Genomic DNA, 18,014 nt, shown 5'->3' with positions numbered 1-18,014 from the left:
GCAACCCTTACCTGCACCTCGAGGAAACGCGCGTCACCGAGTCGCGCGAGATTTCCACGAAGAGACGCTCGTGCACGTGGACTAGCTTTCCGCAGGCTGCAAGCTGGAAAACTTCACAATTTTGCACAATTTTGCTCGTGTTATGATTGTTTTTATTTTTTTCAGTGGAAGCCGAGTTTAAGATCTGGAGTGATAACTGTCCCGACTGTCACCCAAACAGGTTTTTCTTTTGTTTACCGGGGTTAACGGTAGGTTTTCTAGATTTATTAACTTAATGAATACACTATCATTCAAACCCTGTTCAGCCACTTACTAAAGATTATAGTTTCCCACTGCTCTTAAGGGTAGTTAACAGTCTGGACCGTGTTTTGGATGCTATGGTTATTTTGTTTATTGGGTTTGTTGTCGAAGCTACCACAGCGGCATCTGGTCACCATGGAGACGGAGCGTGAACGCGCAGGGGGGACTTCTCCTTCACTCACACACAAAGTCCTCAAAACCCACCACGTGTGATGAGTGGAGGCTGAACTTTATTATTTGTTTTTTATTGTATTGAACCACTGTGAACAACAATAAGACATATTCTGGACTCATCAAACCATTATTAGGATGTTCTAAAAAATATATTTGGACCTGTCTGAGCTATTTAAGTGTAAGAGAGTAAAAGCCTTCTACACTCACAGTACCAGTCAAAAGTTTGGACACACCTTCTCATTCAATGGTTTTTCTTTATTTTTATTTTTTTTCTACATTGTAGATTAATATTGAAGACATCCAAACTATGAAGGAACACATATGGAATTATGTGGTAAACAAACAAATGCTCAACAAACCAGAATATGTTTTATATTTTAGATTCTTCAAAGTAGTTGAATGAGAAGGTGTGTCCAAACTTTTGACTGGTACTGTACATATCTGTAATCGTTTTAATTGTGTAATTGGACCAAGCGTGCTTCAAAATGTAAAGTAATTGCTGCTAAAATATGAAAACACAGGTGACACGCCGTTCAACATAACTGAAGTGCTTAATCCTCAAAAATATTGCTTAGTAAAAAAAAACTTACTTAGAAAACGACAAGCGGAACATATAATCGTATTAATTAACAAGTATATAATTTAATCATATAAACAGCAGAGCTCTCTTTCGGCCTAAAATGTGCAGCATTTTGTTTTACCTTATTTACAGTACCAGTCAAAAGTTTGGACACACCTTCTCATTCAATGGTTTTTCTTTATTTTCTTTAATTTTTTTTTCTACATTGTAGATTAATATTAATATTGAAGACATCCAAACTATGAAGGAACACATATGGAATTATGTGGTAAACAAACAAATGCTCAACAAAAGGTGTGTCCAAACTTTTGAATGGTACTGTACATACAATTGAAGGTAATTGTGTTATGATTAATTACTTAATAGTGCTTCAATTCTTTGCTACATTCCAGAAGGAAATATTGTACTTTTTACCCTACTGCATTCATCTGACAGTTATAGTAACTAGTTACTTTGCAGATTGAGACTGTTCATTTTATGTTCTGGCATTATCCCTTTTTAAGTTTCCAATTGTTTCCCATCAGTGTGACACCCTGTCACCACCTGCATAATGAAATTAAAGCACTGAGGTCATTTGCAGACACGTCCTTGGCAAATGTCACATAAGCCTAAATGGCCTCTACGGACAGAAAAGATGAGATTTGCAGCCCCTTTGTTCCACGACGCGACGCAGTGAGGAAAACAAGTGCAGAGATTGTCAGTGAAGCCAGAAGGTCCCTGCGAGTCCAATCCACCCAGCGACCATTTACTCCCCGAGATGGACACAGGCAACTGTTTGGAAAAAGCTCTGCTCGGGCCGACTGCGACAGCAGACCTCCATCTACCTTTAGGTTAGTTACAAATTTCACCTATATCTCCTTCAGTTCTTCAGGTTCTGAGATCAACTGTGGGTCGCATGTGACTTGTAAAAGTAATAAGACATCTTTTGTTTTACTCCTCAGTCTTCATGCCCAAAATTTTAATGCACCTGACTCGAGGCCAGGTTCAGGGACACGCCTCTCTCCTTTAGACCATGTAAGTTATCACACACACACATCTATATATGGTAGTTTAAATAGTATTTAAGTCTTAAATTAAGGTTACTTGTTACAACATATTTGGATCTTTTGATATTATGAGCAGTATATGAAAACTGAAAAGAACGATGAGGAGTAAACACGCCTCTGTACACCAACATGGAGAGCAGGGGATTATAATGATAATATTTATAAAAATTAAAAAAATATGAATAAATGAGTAACCAAAATAATCTCTTTGTAGATTCAAGTTGTGTCTTATTGTTCACACCATCATATTCCACTAATATGTTTGTGTGGTACCAGAAGCCAAAGTTTCCAGTCCCCTTTGATGCTGAGGATCCCTTCAAGGCTTTTCCCAAGACCCCCAGTGCCCCACTGGAAGGGAAGAAGGGGCTGCCAGGGACGCGGGCACGCCTCCTCCGCGCTGGATCTCTCACCGCGTTGTCTCCTGTAGAAGGACACAAAGATAGTAAGGAAATAAAATAGCTGTAGGTCTGGATCAATGCAGACAAGATGGTAGATATTATCCATGTTGTGCTTATTAAAAGGTGAATAAGAGAAGGTGTTATAATAAAAAAAACACACTCCATTTATTTCACTCGTAGAATCCCTGTAAATCTTCTGTGCAAGCACTATACTGCAAGGCCAGCTTTCTCGAAAAGGGAAATGAATGCAGCCATTCACGTGCTGACATTCTACCTGATTTACATTCTCTGTGGTTGGGCTGGGTGATTTACTGCTGCTGTTTTGAGTGGGAAATGAGTGCTCTCTCTTTCTCGCTCTCTCTCTCAAACCTTGTCTTGCAAATCTGCTCTCCTATTTGCAGCAATGGAATAGATGATGAGGATGTTCAAAAGCATTGACTGAATCTGAAAATCTTTGAATTGAGTACATGTTCATAAATAGTTACTACATAAATCTACTTTTAGCTAGTGAAACAAGCTCCAACGTTACTGCAGCATATAGCAGCAACCTGTAACTAACTTCTTGCCACATCCTTTCTGTGTGTTTAGTGAAAGAGCGATTCAATCCAGGCCCAGGACAAAAGCAGCCGTCAGCTAAACGACTCCCCAGAACAGACCACACCGAGGTCTGCAGTGGTCCACACAAACCAGGCCCACGAAGAACAGCAAGTGAAAGGTACAGAAAGGCCTCTATTTGACTTGCAAGATCTGTCCTTCTCTCTTGTCTGCCCCCCGACCCCAACCCCCCACCCACCCACCCAAAGTGACACTGCGACAATGACTTGAGGATTTATAGGCACACAAAGGTTGCAGTGGTAGCCATTACAAGATGGAGTTGATTGTGCCTCCCATTTTTTCCTTTCATCAAATCCTCCTCCTCCTCCTCCTCCTCCTCCTCCTCCTCCTCCTCCTCCTCCTCCTTGCTTTATCTCTATGCATTTCCAGTTTTGGTCCAGAGAAAGTTATAACAGGAAATGCTTTAGTAAGGCTTATCATTATAAGTGTTAATGTTTCTGCGCTATGCTCAACACATAATCCTATTGTTGACAATAATGAAAACACAGGTTTGGAAAGTGCTATTACTATCAAATTGATTGACATGTACATTGTATAGGGTCAAACATTAACCAAACTCAAATCCAGTGTTGATTACTAGTGTTTTATTTTAGCTACTTTCAGCTGATATTTCATATTCTTCAACTTGACACACTCAATCCCATTTAAACCCTCATATTTTTTACTGTACACTATATCTTGATCCCAGTGAAATCCAGCTTCATTCCCAATGAAACTACATCCATCCGTCAATACTATCATGTGTCAGCTTTTACACTTTCACAATACAGAAAGACTAAAAGCCCTGCTTTTTCCTGCCGACCTCATCAGCTGTGTGTCAGCACGAGGGACATAATTCTGGGCGTGATGTCGGTGGGCTGTCGTTACATCTATCCGCCTATCGATTGGGTGGGGCTGTTGAGGCGGGACAGACCATAAAACACTTTTACAGGAAACCTGGGCTATTGCCCGCAGCACAACCTCCCCTCCTCCCTCACACGCCAAGTTAACATGCAATGTTTATGGAACTTGTTGCTGACGAGAAGTCCCAAGAGATGAGGCTCTGGTCAATTCATTATTGAATAAGCTAAGATAAAGAACTTCTTGATTGGTGTTAGGTCAGAGTTTTTGAAGCACTGTTGTTGCACTAATCTTTAAAAAAGGTATATTAGACAGAGGCAAACAAAGTTAAAATCACAGAGATAGTCAAGCCACAAGTACATGGACTGCAAGTGAAAGTAGACACAGCATGACAGATTAAAATGATGAGTTGGATGAGATATAAAGATAGGGGAGATTAGACATCCACTAGGTTCTTTTTCTCCAATAAGCCGGAGCTTTATAGCTCCAAATGGCTCTCTATTAGATTTGGGTGCCCATCTGGGCAAGGCTGGCAGCAGCGTGTGTTGTGACTGCAGTGCTCTGGCCAGGCCTAAGACAGCGATGAGGTCATGTCTCAGAGAATGCAGTATCACACAAAGAGGCCTTATTATCAGGCTCTTCATCCTATCATACAGAGTCAAAGACCCCCCTGACATTCACTGCAACATGCCTCGACCAACACTCCCTGCTACATATGCACTGTGTGCCACTTTATGCCAATCACTAAAATATCCACCAAAATGAAAGTGCACTCTATAGTCACACCAGCACACTGTGTATTAATACTAATGTGATCAAGCAACGCATGCTGGTGATGCTCCAGTGGAATGGAAAGGAGACATTTTTACAATAGCGTGGGCCATTTTCTGTCTCATACCTGTCAGCAAAACCATGAAATTAGGCTCACTTAAGTGTAAAAGCTTAATAAGCTGAGAGTCAGCCTTTTGTACTAATGCCATTACAGAAGCTTAACAGTCATTATAACATTATAATGTCTGTCTTTGACAGGAGTGATTACACTTTTCCATATTTTCTAAGGTTGATTCACTCTTTAGGCAGGGATTTGTGAAGTAAATCTTCCAGTTATAGCAGTGATTAGGATGACTCACTATGCTGCTTGTTTTTATATATCCATTTATTAATAGTTATTTTCTCAGCTGGTCACATAGTACAACGTGGTCATAAGACACACTACCTGTTGTGTTTTACAGACTTTATAGTTGCATTGAGTCATCCTTTTTGTATGTGAGCATAATAGTGCACACTTAACAGTCACATTCAAGGAGTAAGATGCATCAGTGACATGCAGAGGGCAAGCCACAACACATAGCATAGCATGACAAGGGCTGTGTTTTGAAGCACTTTACGGTTACTGCACAGAGGCGGGGAGGCTGTGGAGACGGCTCGCAGTGACAAAGCAAGTACAGCTCTAACCAAACTGCCCACAAAGCTAAGATCTTAGTTCCTGTCTTTTGGGGATTGCAGTTTGTGATGCACATAGCTACACACGCCTGCAAAGGCACAAAGATTCACACCCACACAAAAAACTTACAGGCAGTCATGCACAAACAGACACATACATGTATTTGCATGTAAATGTGTAAACATAGACACACACTACAGTTAACAACGCCTGCACACAAGTCTCAACCTCTGCTGCAACAGGGACACCTAGTGGCCATTGATGAAAATACACCTGTAGCCTTGATGAAAGAACATAAAGTCAGCAACCTTTCATGGAAATATTATTTGACACAATTCATCCTTCAAATTTGTATAATTCTTTTTTACTATTATTTTAATATACAAATGAGCCAGAGCTTCTAAAGACAATTAAATAAAACTACACTAGTCAGTAGTCTAATACTGTTTATCTCATTTCCAAAATGTGATGTAACTAGACACTGTCTTTGTGTTTCTTTTTGCCAACAGTAGAATAAAGCAGCCTGGTGTTGACTCAGGCGTTAGACTCACGGAGTGCACAGCAGGACGGAGAACAGGTTTGTACAGATATACTAAGTGAACTTTTTTATTTTACATATTTAATGTGAATGGTACATTTTATACAGCATGCAAAAAAAAAAAGTACAACTATGAGTTACAACTCTTCCTGACATACCACTCAACCATTCAGTGATTTGACTTCATAGTAATGTGTTTTCTATGATGTCTATAGCCAAACTGAAATCAACCCAAGTGTGTCTCATTATAATAAGACTTGAGCCCAGAAATGTGATTTCACAAGCAACATAGGCACACCTCTCCCTCAGTAACTGAACACCCTTTCTTGAATGTCAAACTTTGATTGGGGTGTTGTTGCTAAGAGCCTTATTTTCCACCATGAGAGGCAGCCAGCCAATAGCTGAGAGAGCTGTTGGTTTGGGCAACAACAGTTTCCTGCATCACACCAAGTAAGAGGGTATGCAAATGTTAAACAAAAAAGGTGCATGGCGGTAGAGATCGTAGACATTTGCTTGCACAAACATGCATGCACACGTGTTTTTGTCACACGTGCACACACACAAATGCCCACAAGCAGACTATTTCAGCACAGAAACAGAAATCAGAGGAAGTGCAACTGTGGATGGTGACCTTTCATTGTGGCATCAAACTTCCTGCCGTTTTATTTTAAGATTGTGAACTTGTGAACCATGCTTGCTGCTCATGTTCACTGTCTGTGTTTGGATGTGGTAATTGGCTGACTGCAATTCTCTCTGCAAATTTCAGAGCTGGGGTACGGAGACAACACAACAAGCACAGAGGAGGATGCAGAGTCATTGGTGTGGAATAATATGATTGCCCCTCGTCTCCAACAACTAGAGAGTGTGGCTGCAGGTAGTGTGGGCAATGCGATTAGAAACCCAATAAAAAAAGTGCAAACATGTGACCATGCATTAGTCTTGACCAGATCCATTCATTTGATCCAAATATTTTAAAGTTCCTGTCACCAACTTCATTCTCGATATCATTTTTCAATATTATTTATTTTTGGGCTGAAGAAAGTCTCTGAGACATATCTAAAATATTGTTGGTGTAGTGATTCTGGTATTTTTATTGAAAGGAAGCTTCTCTTAGAAGTGCCTCATTTCTCTGTTTCCTTATTACATTTCATTTTCAACCAGCAGGTTCTTAGCATTGGCAGATAGTCATGCTTGAAGTCCGGCAAAATGAAAAAGCAGTCATTTCAACCACTGAAGAAAGGCAAACAAAATAGTAATTTGTTTGGCATCCATGCAGAATTGTCTTAGCCTGAAACCGCTGTCTGGCAGCCATGAAATGAAATATATGGCTGTAAATATTTTAACACTCTACAAATTTAATGGAAAATTCATTTGAAAGATAAATATTAAATATTTATTGTACCAAGTGCCTTCTGGCTCATGCATAAAACACTTCTCAGATTCAGTGGGAAATTGCAGGGAAATGTTGAGAGTGAGACTGCAGCCAACCTTTTTTAGAAATGGCCAAGCCCTGTTATTTATGCAGAGAAAACATTTATTTTACCTCAAAAACAAGGAAGAGACTCCACCCTTTCTCTTCCTCTGCGTCAAGATCCCAGCTGCCTGTTGCAGAATTGTTCCCCTGCATGTGACCATCAAAACCCAAAGCTGCTTCTAAGAAAAGGAAGGGGGAATGTTATTTTACTGCTGACCAATGCATTATTGATGTTGAAGATTTAATCTCAAGTTCCTCATGCTAATGATAAATGTACACCATGCAGTAGAGCCCAAGCATATTACATATACATACTACAAGATACACAAAACAACACTGTATTTCTATGGATGAACACTTGCCAACACACACAGGAGGGTGTTTTCATTTTGGGATGTTTGCTTTGTCTGTGGATGTTTGACACGTTGCACTGAATTTGACATGATTTTCTTTTGCAATATCTGGCTTCCCGCGATGCCAGGCAGCTCCGAGGACTCGGTGGACCGACTGTGTGATCTGTGTGACGGTCTCCATGGCACCTTGGCAGAAGCGGACATGCTCGGCCGACGCTGTAAGAGGAGGTCAGGGATACTTCGAACACTGTTCCGCCTCATCGACCTCGACTCTGCCCAGCTCAACCTGCACATCGCCAAGCTCAGCCTCGCTGTGAGTCGTCTATGTGGGTGTCAGCATGTCTGCCACTAAGTCACTATCACAAGGGCATCCAGGGCATATGGGCACTTAATACTAAAGTTGTGGGATTTTTTTTTTTTTTTTTTTACATGTTTCTCTCTAGCTGTGTGTCAGTGGAAACAACCTGCTCAACATCTGTAAGCTCATCTTCCAGATCAGCCGCAGTGAAAGCAACGACATCCTCTTCCAGAACAACTCTATCACAGGTGAACACTATCCTAGGTCATGATAATCTAGCTGAGGTTTCCTATTCTGTACCAAGCCCTATGTGCTAAAATATATGTGAGTAAAAAAGACAACGTTATTTTTTGTCATTATAAAGAAACACAATGATAAATTATCTTCTTTCTGTGTTTGTTGGCTGATGTAGATCTTCCAACAATTACACAAAAATGTTTTTGTTTATGTCTGGTATATGAGCTGCTCCAAGAGCGTAATGTTCTCTGCTGGCCTGGAGTGAATTTTAATCTGTCTGTTATATATAAATTCGGTTAGATATTTGTCTGGTCATTAACTATTGAACCTCTTCAGGTCATTACAGATTGCCACTGTTCTTCTCCTCAACAATACAGAAGGTAATGTTTCATTTTTCTTGTGTCTAGACTGCATTCTGGGCATTTTGAGCAACGAGGATGTGTTCTCATCTGGAGAAGCTCTGCTGTACTGTGTTGGGACTCTGAAATTTATCTCAGGAAACAGTGCAATCCTCAGACTCCTGCTGGACAAGAACTGCGTCGGTGTGGCTCAGAAACTCATCCAGAGGCTTTGCACAGCTCAAGACACCAACTTCACAATAGCCGGGCACATCCTCGTACAGGTGAGTCAGACTCAACACTGCTGAGAAAGTTTTAAAGGATATTTTAAATTGTATTGAAAATTTATTAGATATTTGATGTAAACCAATAGCTTTTTTATCACTACTGGTGGAAGCATTTACTCCTGTTTTCTTAAATATAGACATACTTTCTCTACAGTTTGACTTTATGTGAGTTAAAAAGTTGCAATAGGTCAATATAAAGGAACACGATTTAAATAATGTTCTTCATGTGTTTGTTGGATGATGTAGACTTTCTCACTATTAGACAAAAATGTTTTTGTTTATGTCTGGTATATGTTCTCTGCTGGCCTGGCAACGTTAGTCAAAAACACTCTGCTTCACTCTTCTGAAAATGATTGCTGCTGACTGCACAAGTTGACTCAAGCTAAAATCTTGAGCCAGCGCTTCATCTTACACATCTCATTATGCTGTTAGAGAAGGGAAATAAGCAGACTATGACTTTCCAGAACGTTCAGTGCTGCCGTGTGTTGGAAATGACTGTTTCCCTCTTATGATATAATGATTTATGTCCATACTGAATTGCTTCCTGTCGCTCTGCTGCATGACGTCCTGTACGGACCAGCAGCCAGCCTTAATGAGCATTTGACCAACATTGTGTGTTGCCACAATATCACAACACTGACACACATCACTGGCCTTAATATCAACGCTTTGATACAGCAGGTGCATTTTTTTCTTGCTTTCCAACACTCAAAGCCTTCTCTCTGTTGACCTTTGACCCTTGTAGCTGACAGCGACCTTGAGGAATCTTGCAGATCACCCTGACTCCCGTCCACTCTTCATCTCCTTCTCTTTACTGTCGGAGCTCTGTGTGGTGCTGCGTCATCACCGCAAGGACCCGGACATCTGCACCAACATTTCCAGAATATACAGGTATCACACATGCACTTCCATGACCATGATTTCTTCCCTATATCATCCTACTCCTCAGCTCACTAACATAAATCATCATGACCTGTCGTTAGCTGAATCAAAACAGTCCTTCATTCAGCTCTCTGTTTTCTCTTCTAACACCATCAGTCATTTTGCTTCTAACTTCCATGATTTCTTTTTCCCTTTAGCATGGAGTATTTGTTTGTAGTTGTGTCTTGCAAAACAAGTGTTTCCAGAGAAACATAGAAATCAGTTTTTCTGTCTACATCGTAAAAAAGGCACTCAAGAGTAGTGACACAGCTAGTTGCCAGTTTCTGTAATGTAATTGTTTTTTAGCATCTCCAGTAGAGTTCTGAATGTGCAAATTAGTTTAAATGTGAAGACATACATGCAATGAAAAGGCTACTACATACGCAGTTTAAAGTAAAGTTTATGTGAGGAGCTTTGGTCCATTCAAAGCATTCAAACCTAAAGTAGAACTAACAAGTACTGTCAGTTACACAGTTCTACCTAAAGCTTGACAACATTAGCTAATATTAGCCACCTGAAGCTACTGGTTAAACGAGACCAAGTGAGGCTGTAGCAGCAAAACCTAAAGTACGATAAAGTAAGCAATAATGCATTTTATTGCTTGTCAAAACATTTTACATTTAACTTTCAACATTTAAACATTTGCAGCCACTTCAGCAGGCACATGGGAAAATTGTTCAATGTTAAACCATGAACAGGACTTGTGGCATCAAAGCCACAGGAGGCCTCATCTTTTATGTGAACCCACTCTTACTACTGGCTCAATAAGAGCTGATCTAAATACCAAACAGAGCGCAGTGATTCCCATCTTCAGTTTTTCCCTCAAGTTCTCACTTAGCCTCATCAGTATTCGAAGCACAAAATAAAACATTTAGAGCTTAAGTGGTTAATAGATGTGAAAGCATAAAAGGTAGATCCCAGTCCAGAGCTACTAATCCATTAGCAGTGTTGATTTAATATCTCCATATTAAGTCAACACAGCGGAGCCGTCAGTGAGTGGAGTAATCAGTGGTATTTGTTGTCCCCTCTCTCCCTCAGTAAACTCTCCTCTTACTCGGAGTGCCGCCTCGCTCTGGCCCAGACCCCCGACTGCTACCATCTATTTTTAGAACTGCTGAACCAACATCACCAAAAACAGGTGAGTCCACAGGCCTCCTCTTGCCTGTGTGTGAGTGTGTGTGTGTGTGAGTGTATGTGTGTGTGTGTGTGTGTGTGTGTGTGTGTGTGTGTGTATGTGTGCATGTGTGTGTGCGTGTGTGTGTGTGTGTGTGTGTGTTAGAGGAAAGTGAAGACAAGATTTATTTTCATGATTTTATCCACTAAACATGTTTGCCCCCAGAGCAAGTTGTTTATGTACCTCAACAAGAACATTGTGTCCAACAGCACGAAGTGTTCAGATGTCTTTCTTGTGTGTGTTTTGACATTTAATCATCCCAGGAGAGCCTGAGTAAGTGAGGAAAGGGGCGGAGAGATGGAGGGAGGAGAACAAGAATAAAAATGAGTTGAGCTTGAGTGGATAACTACAGTAGAGGTGATACAGAGGTTGAGGGGAGGAGTCATAGAAAAGAGGACTAGGAACAGAAGAAAAGGGTGGGACTTTGGCAATCATATATGAATGACATGTGTTCTCAATCACACAGAGAATAAACACACGCCCACGCCTGCAAATACAATTACACACACACACACACACACACACACACACACACACACACACACACACACACACACACACAGTGGACGGTAATACTTGTAATGAGCACCTGGTCCTGGGACATCCCGTACCAATGTCACTGCTGGTTTATGGGAGAAAATAGTGTGTTCTCAGCTCACCTGCTCTTAATGTTATTTACTAAGTGGAGTCAGGATACAGGGGTGACGCACAGGGTGTCATTTGTCTCATTTTCTCTGCAAGTGTGTGATAACTCATTGAAAGGGTAGGGCGTAGTTACCTTCAACCTGTCTAAACAGCTATGAACCCTCAGGGGGAAATGAGTGACACTTGACAGGGCAGGACCATGCTGCAGCCACATGCTGCAGGTCAAGTGGCTGTTGATCTTCAATTTTTAAATTAAATCTTATAGGATCTTATGTTCACGGTTTTCATTTTCTGCTCAGAAACTCAGATCCTTTTTTGTCAAAATATGAGGTAAATATATTATACTAAATATACTATACTTATATATAAATATTTTATTATAACTATCAAAAATAAATATGAAAAGTTATATATCTTTCGTTTTTGGACTGTTTATCGGACAAAAACATGACATTTAAATACATCGTCTTGAGCAGTGGGACAATATCCTTATGTGGCAGAGCTGTCGATGAGCACACTGACTTGTGAGACAGGCAGGCTGGAATCAAAGGAGGGTAATGAACCTGAGGAAAAGGTAGACACTTAGTTAGACAAGACTTATCACAAACACGAGAAGCTACTGAACATGAGCTCTTAGTTTGGCTGTAGCAATAGTTCCACATTGGTGAACTGAAACAACAAGAAACCCAAGGGGTGAGGGAGATGCACAGACAGCACCATGACAACTGGGCATTTTTGCTCTTTTCCAACATATTACAGATAAAATACAAGTTGATAAATCAAAATCTGCAGGTTAATTGATAATGAAATCGATTTTTAGGTGCATCCCTTAAATATGGAGATGGATTAAAAAACGTGTACAAACACGCTCAAAATATATGTCCTATACTATCTACATACTATTTACCTCTGGCACTGGAAAAGCTAAAATGCTGGATAAGAAAAAGTGGATGAGCTGAATAAAATGAACGAAATCTGGCCTTTCATCTACATTTGCAAAATAAAGAAACTAAACATGTTTTTTTGTTGGTTTACTTTAATCCAGAAAGTAAAACAAAGGCCTAAAGATGCATATATAGACCACTACAGTCCTCTTCACCATTCTCCCACAGGATCTTGTCGTGCGCCTTCTTTTCACCCTCGGGAACCTCACAGCCAAGAGCGACGAGGCTCGATGGCAGTTCTTTCAGTGCGACGGCTGCATGGACACACTGCTGCAGCTGTACGACACCTACCAGCGTCGGGAAGACTCATCACACACACAACCACAGAAAGGTCCCCCTTCCCACGGCGAGCCTCAGGCCCCTCCGGTGAAAGTGCAGCAGGACGAGGACGTGCTGGTGAAGCTGGTCAGGGTGCTGGCAAACATGTGCATCCACCCGGCTGTAGGTCCAGCTCTGGCAACCAACACAACCTGCATTCAGCTGCTGATGGAGACACTTGGTGAGCAGTCAGTGTTTAATTACACCACCTATGTCAAAAAAGAATAGATACAGTCAGTAGTAGATGTACGGCAATTACATTTCTGGATTTGTTCTTATTTATATGTTATATCTCTGTCCTTTAAAGGGAGCAGTGTGTGAAAATCAGTTGTGCTGATAAGTTTAAAAATAGCTGTTTAGTGCATTGTGAGTACAGTATCTGCTCAGCACCAAACCACTTCCCTTCTGCTGGGAACAAAACATGACTTTGGTCGAAAACACACTCCTCATTTGTCTGTTCAATCTATCGCTCGCTTTCCTTTCAGTGCTTTTTGATCAACACACAGCACATCCTCTTTTGGTTTTGACTGTTGTTTCTTTAGTTCTGACAGAGCGAAGCGCTTCACTGCATTAGCAGGATGTTCTATCACATTCACAGCCGACTTGGTTTGTGTTTGTGTGAAATTCTCCCATGTGGTTAGATGGTTTCAGGACAGGTTGATCTGATGCGCAGGTGGTTGTGAAACTCTCGATTTGTCTGTTGCCTGCCTCCTACACACAAGAAATGAAATAAAGACAGCAGAGAAAAACATTTGTGGAAAAAGTCAACTCTCAAAATAAAGAGGGGTTTGAGATTTATGCCAGAGAGTAAGATGAGAAGTAAATTAAGTAACTGAAGACAGAAACTTAAAATAAGCGAATGAGGGAGAATATGGAGTTGGTGTGACAGCTGGAAACAAAATCTCAGTAGTGGATGAAATAGAGAAAGAGCATGGCTGGGGTACAAAGTTGCATTTCCAGTCAGAAACAGAAACAAAACGAAGTGTGACACAGCCACCGGTTGACACCGACCGCAATATCCGCGATTTATGATTGAGCACAAGACATCTGCTGCTATATCAGGAGCAGAGTCGGTTTCCAAGCTGCTCACCATGTCATGGCTGGTTGCTTTGGTTCACATTGACCTTTGTCTATATCAAGCCAAAACCACAGACAGCAGATAGTTTTATGATCATATCACAGTGTCACATCAGTGTGGCCCAGGCTGTAATATGTAAAGGCTGTATTTATGCAGGTATTTATCATATTTAAATACTTCTATACTTGTTCTAGTTATCTGTAAATTAATAATTAACTATAATTTTCTTACATTTGCATCGCACTTGGAAATAACGTTAAAAACGGCATCTTAATACAGTACCAATAACCAAGAGTACACAATCCATATTAAAGTTGTTTTATGGATTAATAATCTGACTTTTATCTTCTCATCTTCATCAACATAAAAGGAAGCAAAGCTTTCACCTGTTTTCCCCTGGTTAATCATTAAAAGTGAAAGAGCTGTATATTTTGAGTTCTCTGTGAATGCATGTGTTCTCACATGGCATTAGAAAGTTGAAGTTATAATTTCTCACATTATGTTGAGACGAGTCAACGGAATGGGAGAGTAGAAGGAAAGAAATATTTTAGAAGCATGGAAGTCTGTTCAGTGTGGATGCTCCCTCTGTTTGTTGTATTTATTACAAGAGGATTATTAAGGAGAAACATCTACTTAAGATCTTCATTACAAATTATGTTAATTCAAGTTGAGGCTTAGCAGTGAATTATCATTTTGTGTTTTTGTGACACAGAGCTGAGGTGTGTGCAGGAAAGCGAGGAGCTAATGGTGAATGTGGCTGCCACCATCAACAACCTGTCCTTCTACCAGGAGGACAGCTCTGTGTTCAGACGCAGTCAACTCACCATGGCAAAGTGTAAGACTAAAACACCAAAAAGGTTTTCATGTGGAAATGAACATTTTAAAAACAACAGGTTTATTTTGCTGATTTTACCCCACCTCCCATTTTCCTACTTTTGTTCAATTCCCTCCTCCTTTTACACCCTCATTTCTCTCTCCTCCTCTGCCCACTCTTTCTTTTCACTTCAGTGATGTTGAAGTTGGTGCTCTGCTCCAGCATGGACGCCATGCTGGAGGCCACCCGTGTATATGGAAATTTGTCACAGTTCAAGGATGTACGGGACTTCATCATGCAAAACAAAGGTACATGATGGACACAAACACCAACAGACACAGAAAAAACACTCCAACATGAGACTCAACTCTTTCTGGAAAGTTAGCAAAGAGTTGCCATGTTGGAATAAAGAAAAACATACACAGATATTACTTAGAAAAGGCATATGTGAATGTGCATAAATCTTATCATTCAAGCACAGAACTATACAGAATACTGAGTACCTTGTACAGTACGCATCTCTGCATACTGTGTCATGTTTAGGCTGGACTTATCTGCAAGGCCAGCTACAGTCAGTATAAACATGCCTGCTGACTCTGCTGATAGCTGCCCTCTTATCTTTGCCCTACTTTGCCTTTGTCTGCTCCCTCACAACATCATCTTTCTCTGCTCTCTCTCCCTCAGTGCACCAGTTTGTAGTGACACTGCTCGACTCAAAAAGCGCTGAGATGTGTATTTCAGCCTGCGGGGTCCTCACCAACCTGGCCCAGGACCCTCCCAACAGGGCCCGCCTCTCAGTGGAGGGGGCTTTAGCCAAGTAAGGACTAATGCAACTAGAGATCAAGAGTCTGTTCATGTGGATATGTGTGTATATAAGAGCATCTTGGTGCTTAGAACCAGCAGCATATAACAAAAGAAAATCAGTAAATAACATATATATCATTTTGCGATATCACCATAATTGTTGTATACTACATTTCATGCCAGCGGGTCAGATTTTATGAATTGCTACAAGGCATAAAAACTAGCTCTGCAGCAAAAAAAAAAGGAGAGAGTGTCAATGTTTGTCAAAGAAATAGTTGACATTTGCACTTATCGATTATTCCCTTTATTGCTGAGCATTAGATGAGGACATGGACAGCGCTGTCACGTCTGTGCACTAAATATGAAGCTATAGCCAAGAGACAGATAGCTTAGCTTGTTTGAGCTTAGCTAAATATTGGAAACCAGGGGAAACAACTAACCTGGCTCTCTCTGAAGGAAACCGAATCCAGCACTTCTAAAGCTCACTAACTAACACATTGTACTTTTTTTAGATACATTTATACAAAAAAAGCACTATTAGGCTTGGTCAGAGCCAGACTAGCTGTTTTCCCTCCTGTTAGTGTTTCTGGTCTTTATGCTAAGCTAAGCTAACTGGCTGCTGGCCTTACCTTCATATTTAGCAGACAGATATGAAAGTGTTATCAATGTTCTCATCTATCTCTCGGCAAGAAAAGGTAGTGTTTTCATGTCTTTCCCAAAATGTTGAACTATTCCTTTATTCCTGGATATTTTTTTTTTTTGCAAAGGTACCATCAATTGCCACAATGAGTAAACAAGGTGTTCATTTTTGAGCACAACAACTCCACTGACACGAACAAGATGCCATTAATCATCACAAACAGTAGTGATACAACTACGTATAACTACAAATAAATGATAAATGGCAACTCAAATTCAAACAAATTCTCTAGTGTTAGCTTCTCACTCCCAAAAGTGAGCATTGTTTGAACATATATATTCATACTTCCCCTTTATACACACACACACACACACACACACACACACACACACACACACACACACACACACACACACACACACACACACACACACACACACACACACACACACACACACACACACACACAGATGTAGGTCTAATGAAGTGGAGCTAATGCCCGCAAACCTGCCAGTCATGTGAATCCCTCTCCCTCAAGTCACGCGATGTGTGTCCGTGTGTGTGTTACCGTGTGTGTGGTCAGGCTTGTGGACTGTCTGAGGGACTTCGAACCAGGTGACTGGCAGCTGGCGGGTCAGGTCTGTCAGGCGCTGTGGAACATGATCAGCGGCGGCTCAGAAAGGCTGCTGAACACACAGGAGAGAGAGTCACTGCTGGAGATCCTCACGGCATACTTAGGTTGGTTCACAGTGTTATTACTAATCCTTACATAAGAAGGGAGGGAGACATGCTGGAAAGAACATGCTCTTGTTCACATTAGTGCCGCTCAGGGGAAAGGGAGGGACGCAATTATTCCCACTTTCATGAACATAAAACCTCCATGGTCACATCTGGGAGCTGCCTGAACCCAACACCTGTCACTGAGAAATAATCATAATAAACCTAAAGCCTCTAACTACACTCTCTCATCCTCTGTCCGCACTTTTTTAATTTTCTTAGATGAAGATGAGGCTCTGAAGTGGATAGAGAATGAAGACATGAGGGACTTCAACAAGGCATGCTGGGAGTTAGAGTTCCTTCCCGTCGCTCAAAAACTGATGAAGACACTCCGGCCTCCTGACCAGACAACCTGACAAAATGGGACATGGAGTTAAGAGTTTCATGTGTCATAGAAACCTTAGTATCAGTCTCTTAAATACCTAACCCAGAGTCCACATATCAGCTGTTAAACACTTACCTCCAGTGGCTGTAAAGGTCTGCAGTTTCTTTTTCAAAGGAGGAAACAGGTGATGTCAGTCACAGTGAATTCTAAAGCTATTTTTCATGATACAATAAGCTTTTAACAGCCTGTTGTTAGGCCTACACATGGTCAGTGTGTCACATTCAAAACAATAGATTTCAGGTTGTTGATAAATGTAATTATGCAACAAATTAGAAGCAGGGCGAATCTGTTTTAAAATGACCTTGTGTCAATTTTGTACACTTAAAAAATAACATCTTCATTTATTTATTTTCTTCTCTCTATTCAGCTATTTTTTGTTTAGATTTTTTTTTACTTTTAGCTATTTTTATGCACTTTAGTTCCTGTAAATCTTGCAGAAGCCTTAACTGCTGGGTATTTTCACATGTACAGGGATCATTTATTACAAGCTCTTTGCACATTTATGTAACAGACTTGATCTGCTCTGTAAGCTCCCTGTGTTGTAAAGGATCTTTTATGATAATGAAGTTTTGGAAACAGATGACTGACCTAC

General features: G+C 40.7%; 1 protein-coding gene across 1 annotated transcript; it reads left to right on the top strand.

Moving 5' to 3' along the window:
- Positions 1–211: 211 nt before the first annotated feature.
- Positions 212–17,987, top strand: armc2 (armadillo repeat containing 2). The gene is made up of 18 exons (XM_054618546.1): positions 212–248; positions 1,635–1,884; positions 1,996–2,068; positions 2,377–2,542; positions 3,087–3,213; positions 5,907–5,974; positions 6,702–6,809; positions 7,891–8,075; positions 8,206–8,308; positions 8,705–8,919; positions 9,668–9,813; positions 10,882–10,981; positions 12,775–13,105; positions 14,715–14,837; positions 15,011–15,124; positions 15,501–15,633; positions 16,844–16,998; positions 17,260–17,987. The coding sequence occupies exons 2-18, from the start codon at positions 1,667–1,669 to the stop codon at positions 17,391–17,393; spliced, it is 2,499 nt and encodes an 832-aa protein (XP_054474521.1). The 5' UTR covers positions 212–248; positions 1,635–1,666; the 3' UTR covers positions 17,394–17,987.
- Positions 17,988–18,014: the final 27 nt, after the last annotated feature.

Source organism: Anoplopoma fimbria, chromosome 18, assembly GCF_027596085.1.
Source record: "Anoplopoma fimbria isolate UVic2021 breed Golden Eagle Sablefish chromosome 18, Afim_UVic_2022, whole genome shotgun sequence".
Taxonomy (NCBI): domain Eukaryota; kingdom Metazoa; phylum Chordata; class Actinopteri; order Perciformes; family Anoplopomatidae; genus Anoplopoma; species Anoplopoma fimbria.
Note: the sequence above shows the minus strand (reverse complement) of the source record. Positions and strands in the feature narration are given on the sequence as shown.

Coding starts and splice junctions, on each gene's coding strand:
- armc2 (XM_054618546.1), top strand. CDS start 1,667: ATGGCCTCTACGGACAGAAAAGATGAGATTTGCAGCCCCTTTGTTCCA. Junction 2,543..3,086: donor TGTAGAAGGACACAAAGATA/GTAAGGAAATAA, acceptor CTGTGTGTTTAG/TGAAAGAGCGATTCAATCCA. Junction 3,214..5,906: donor CGAAGAACAGCAAGTGAAAG/GTACAGAAAGGC, acceptor TTTTGCCAACAG/TAGAATAAAGCAGCCTGGTG.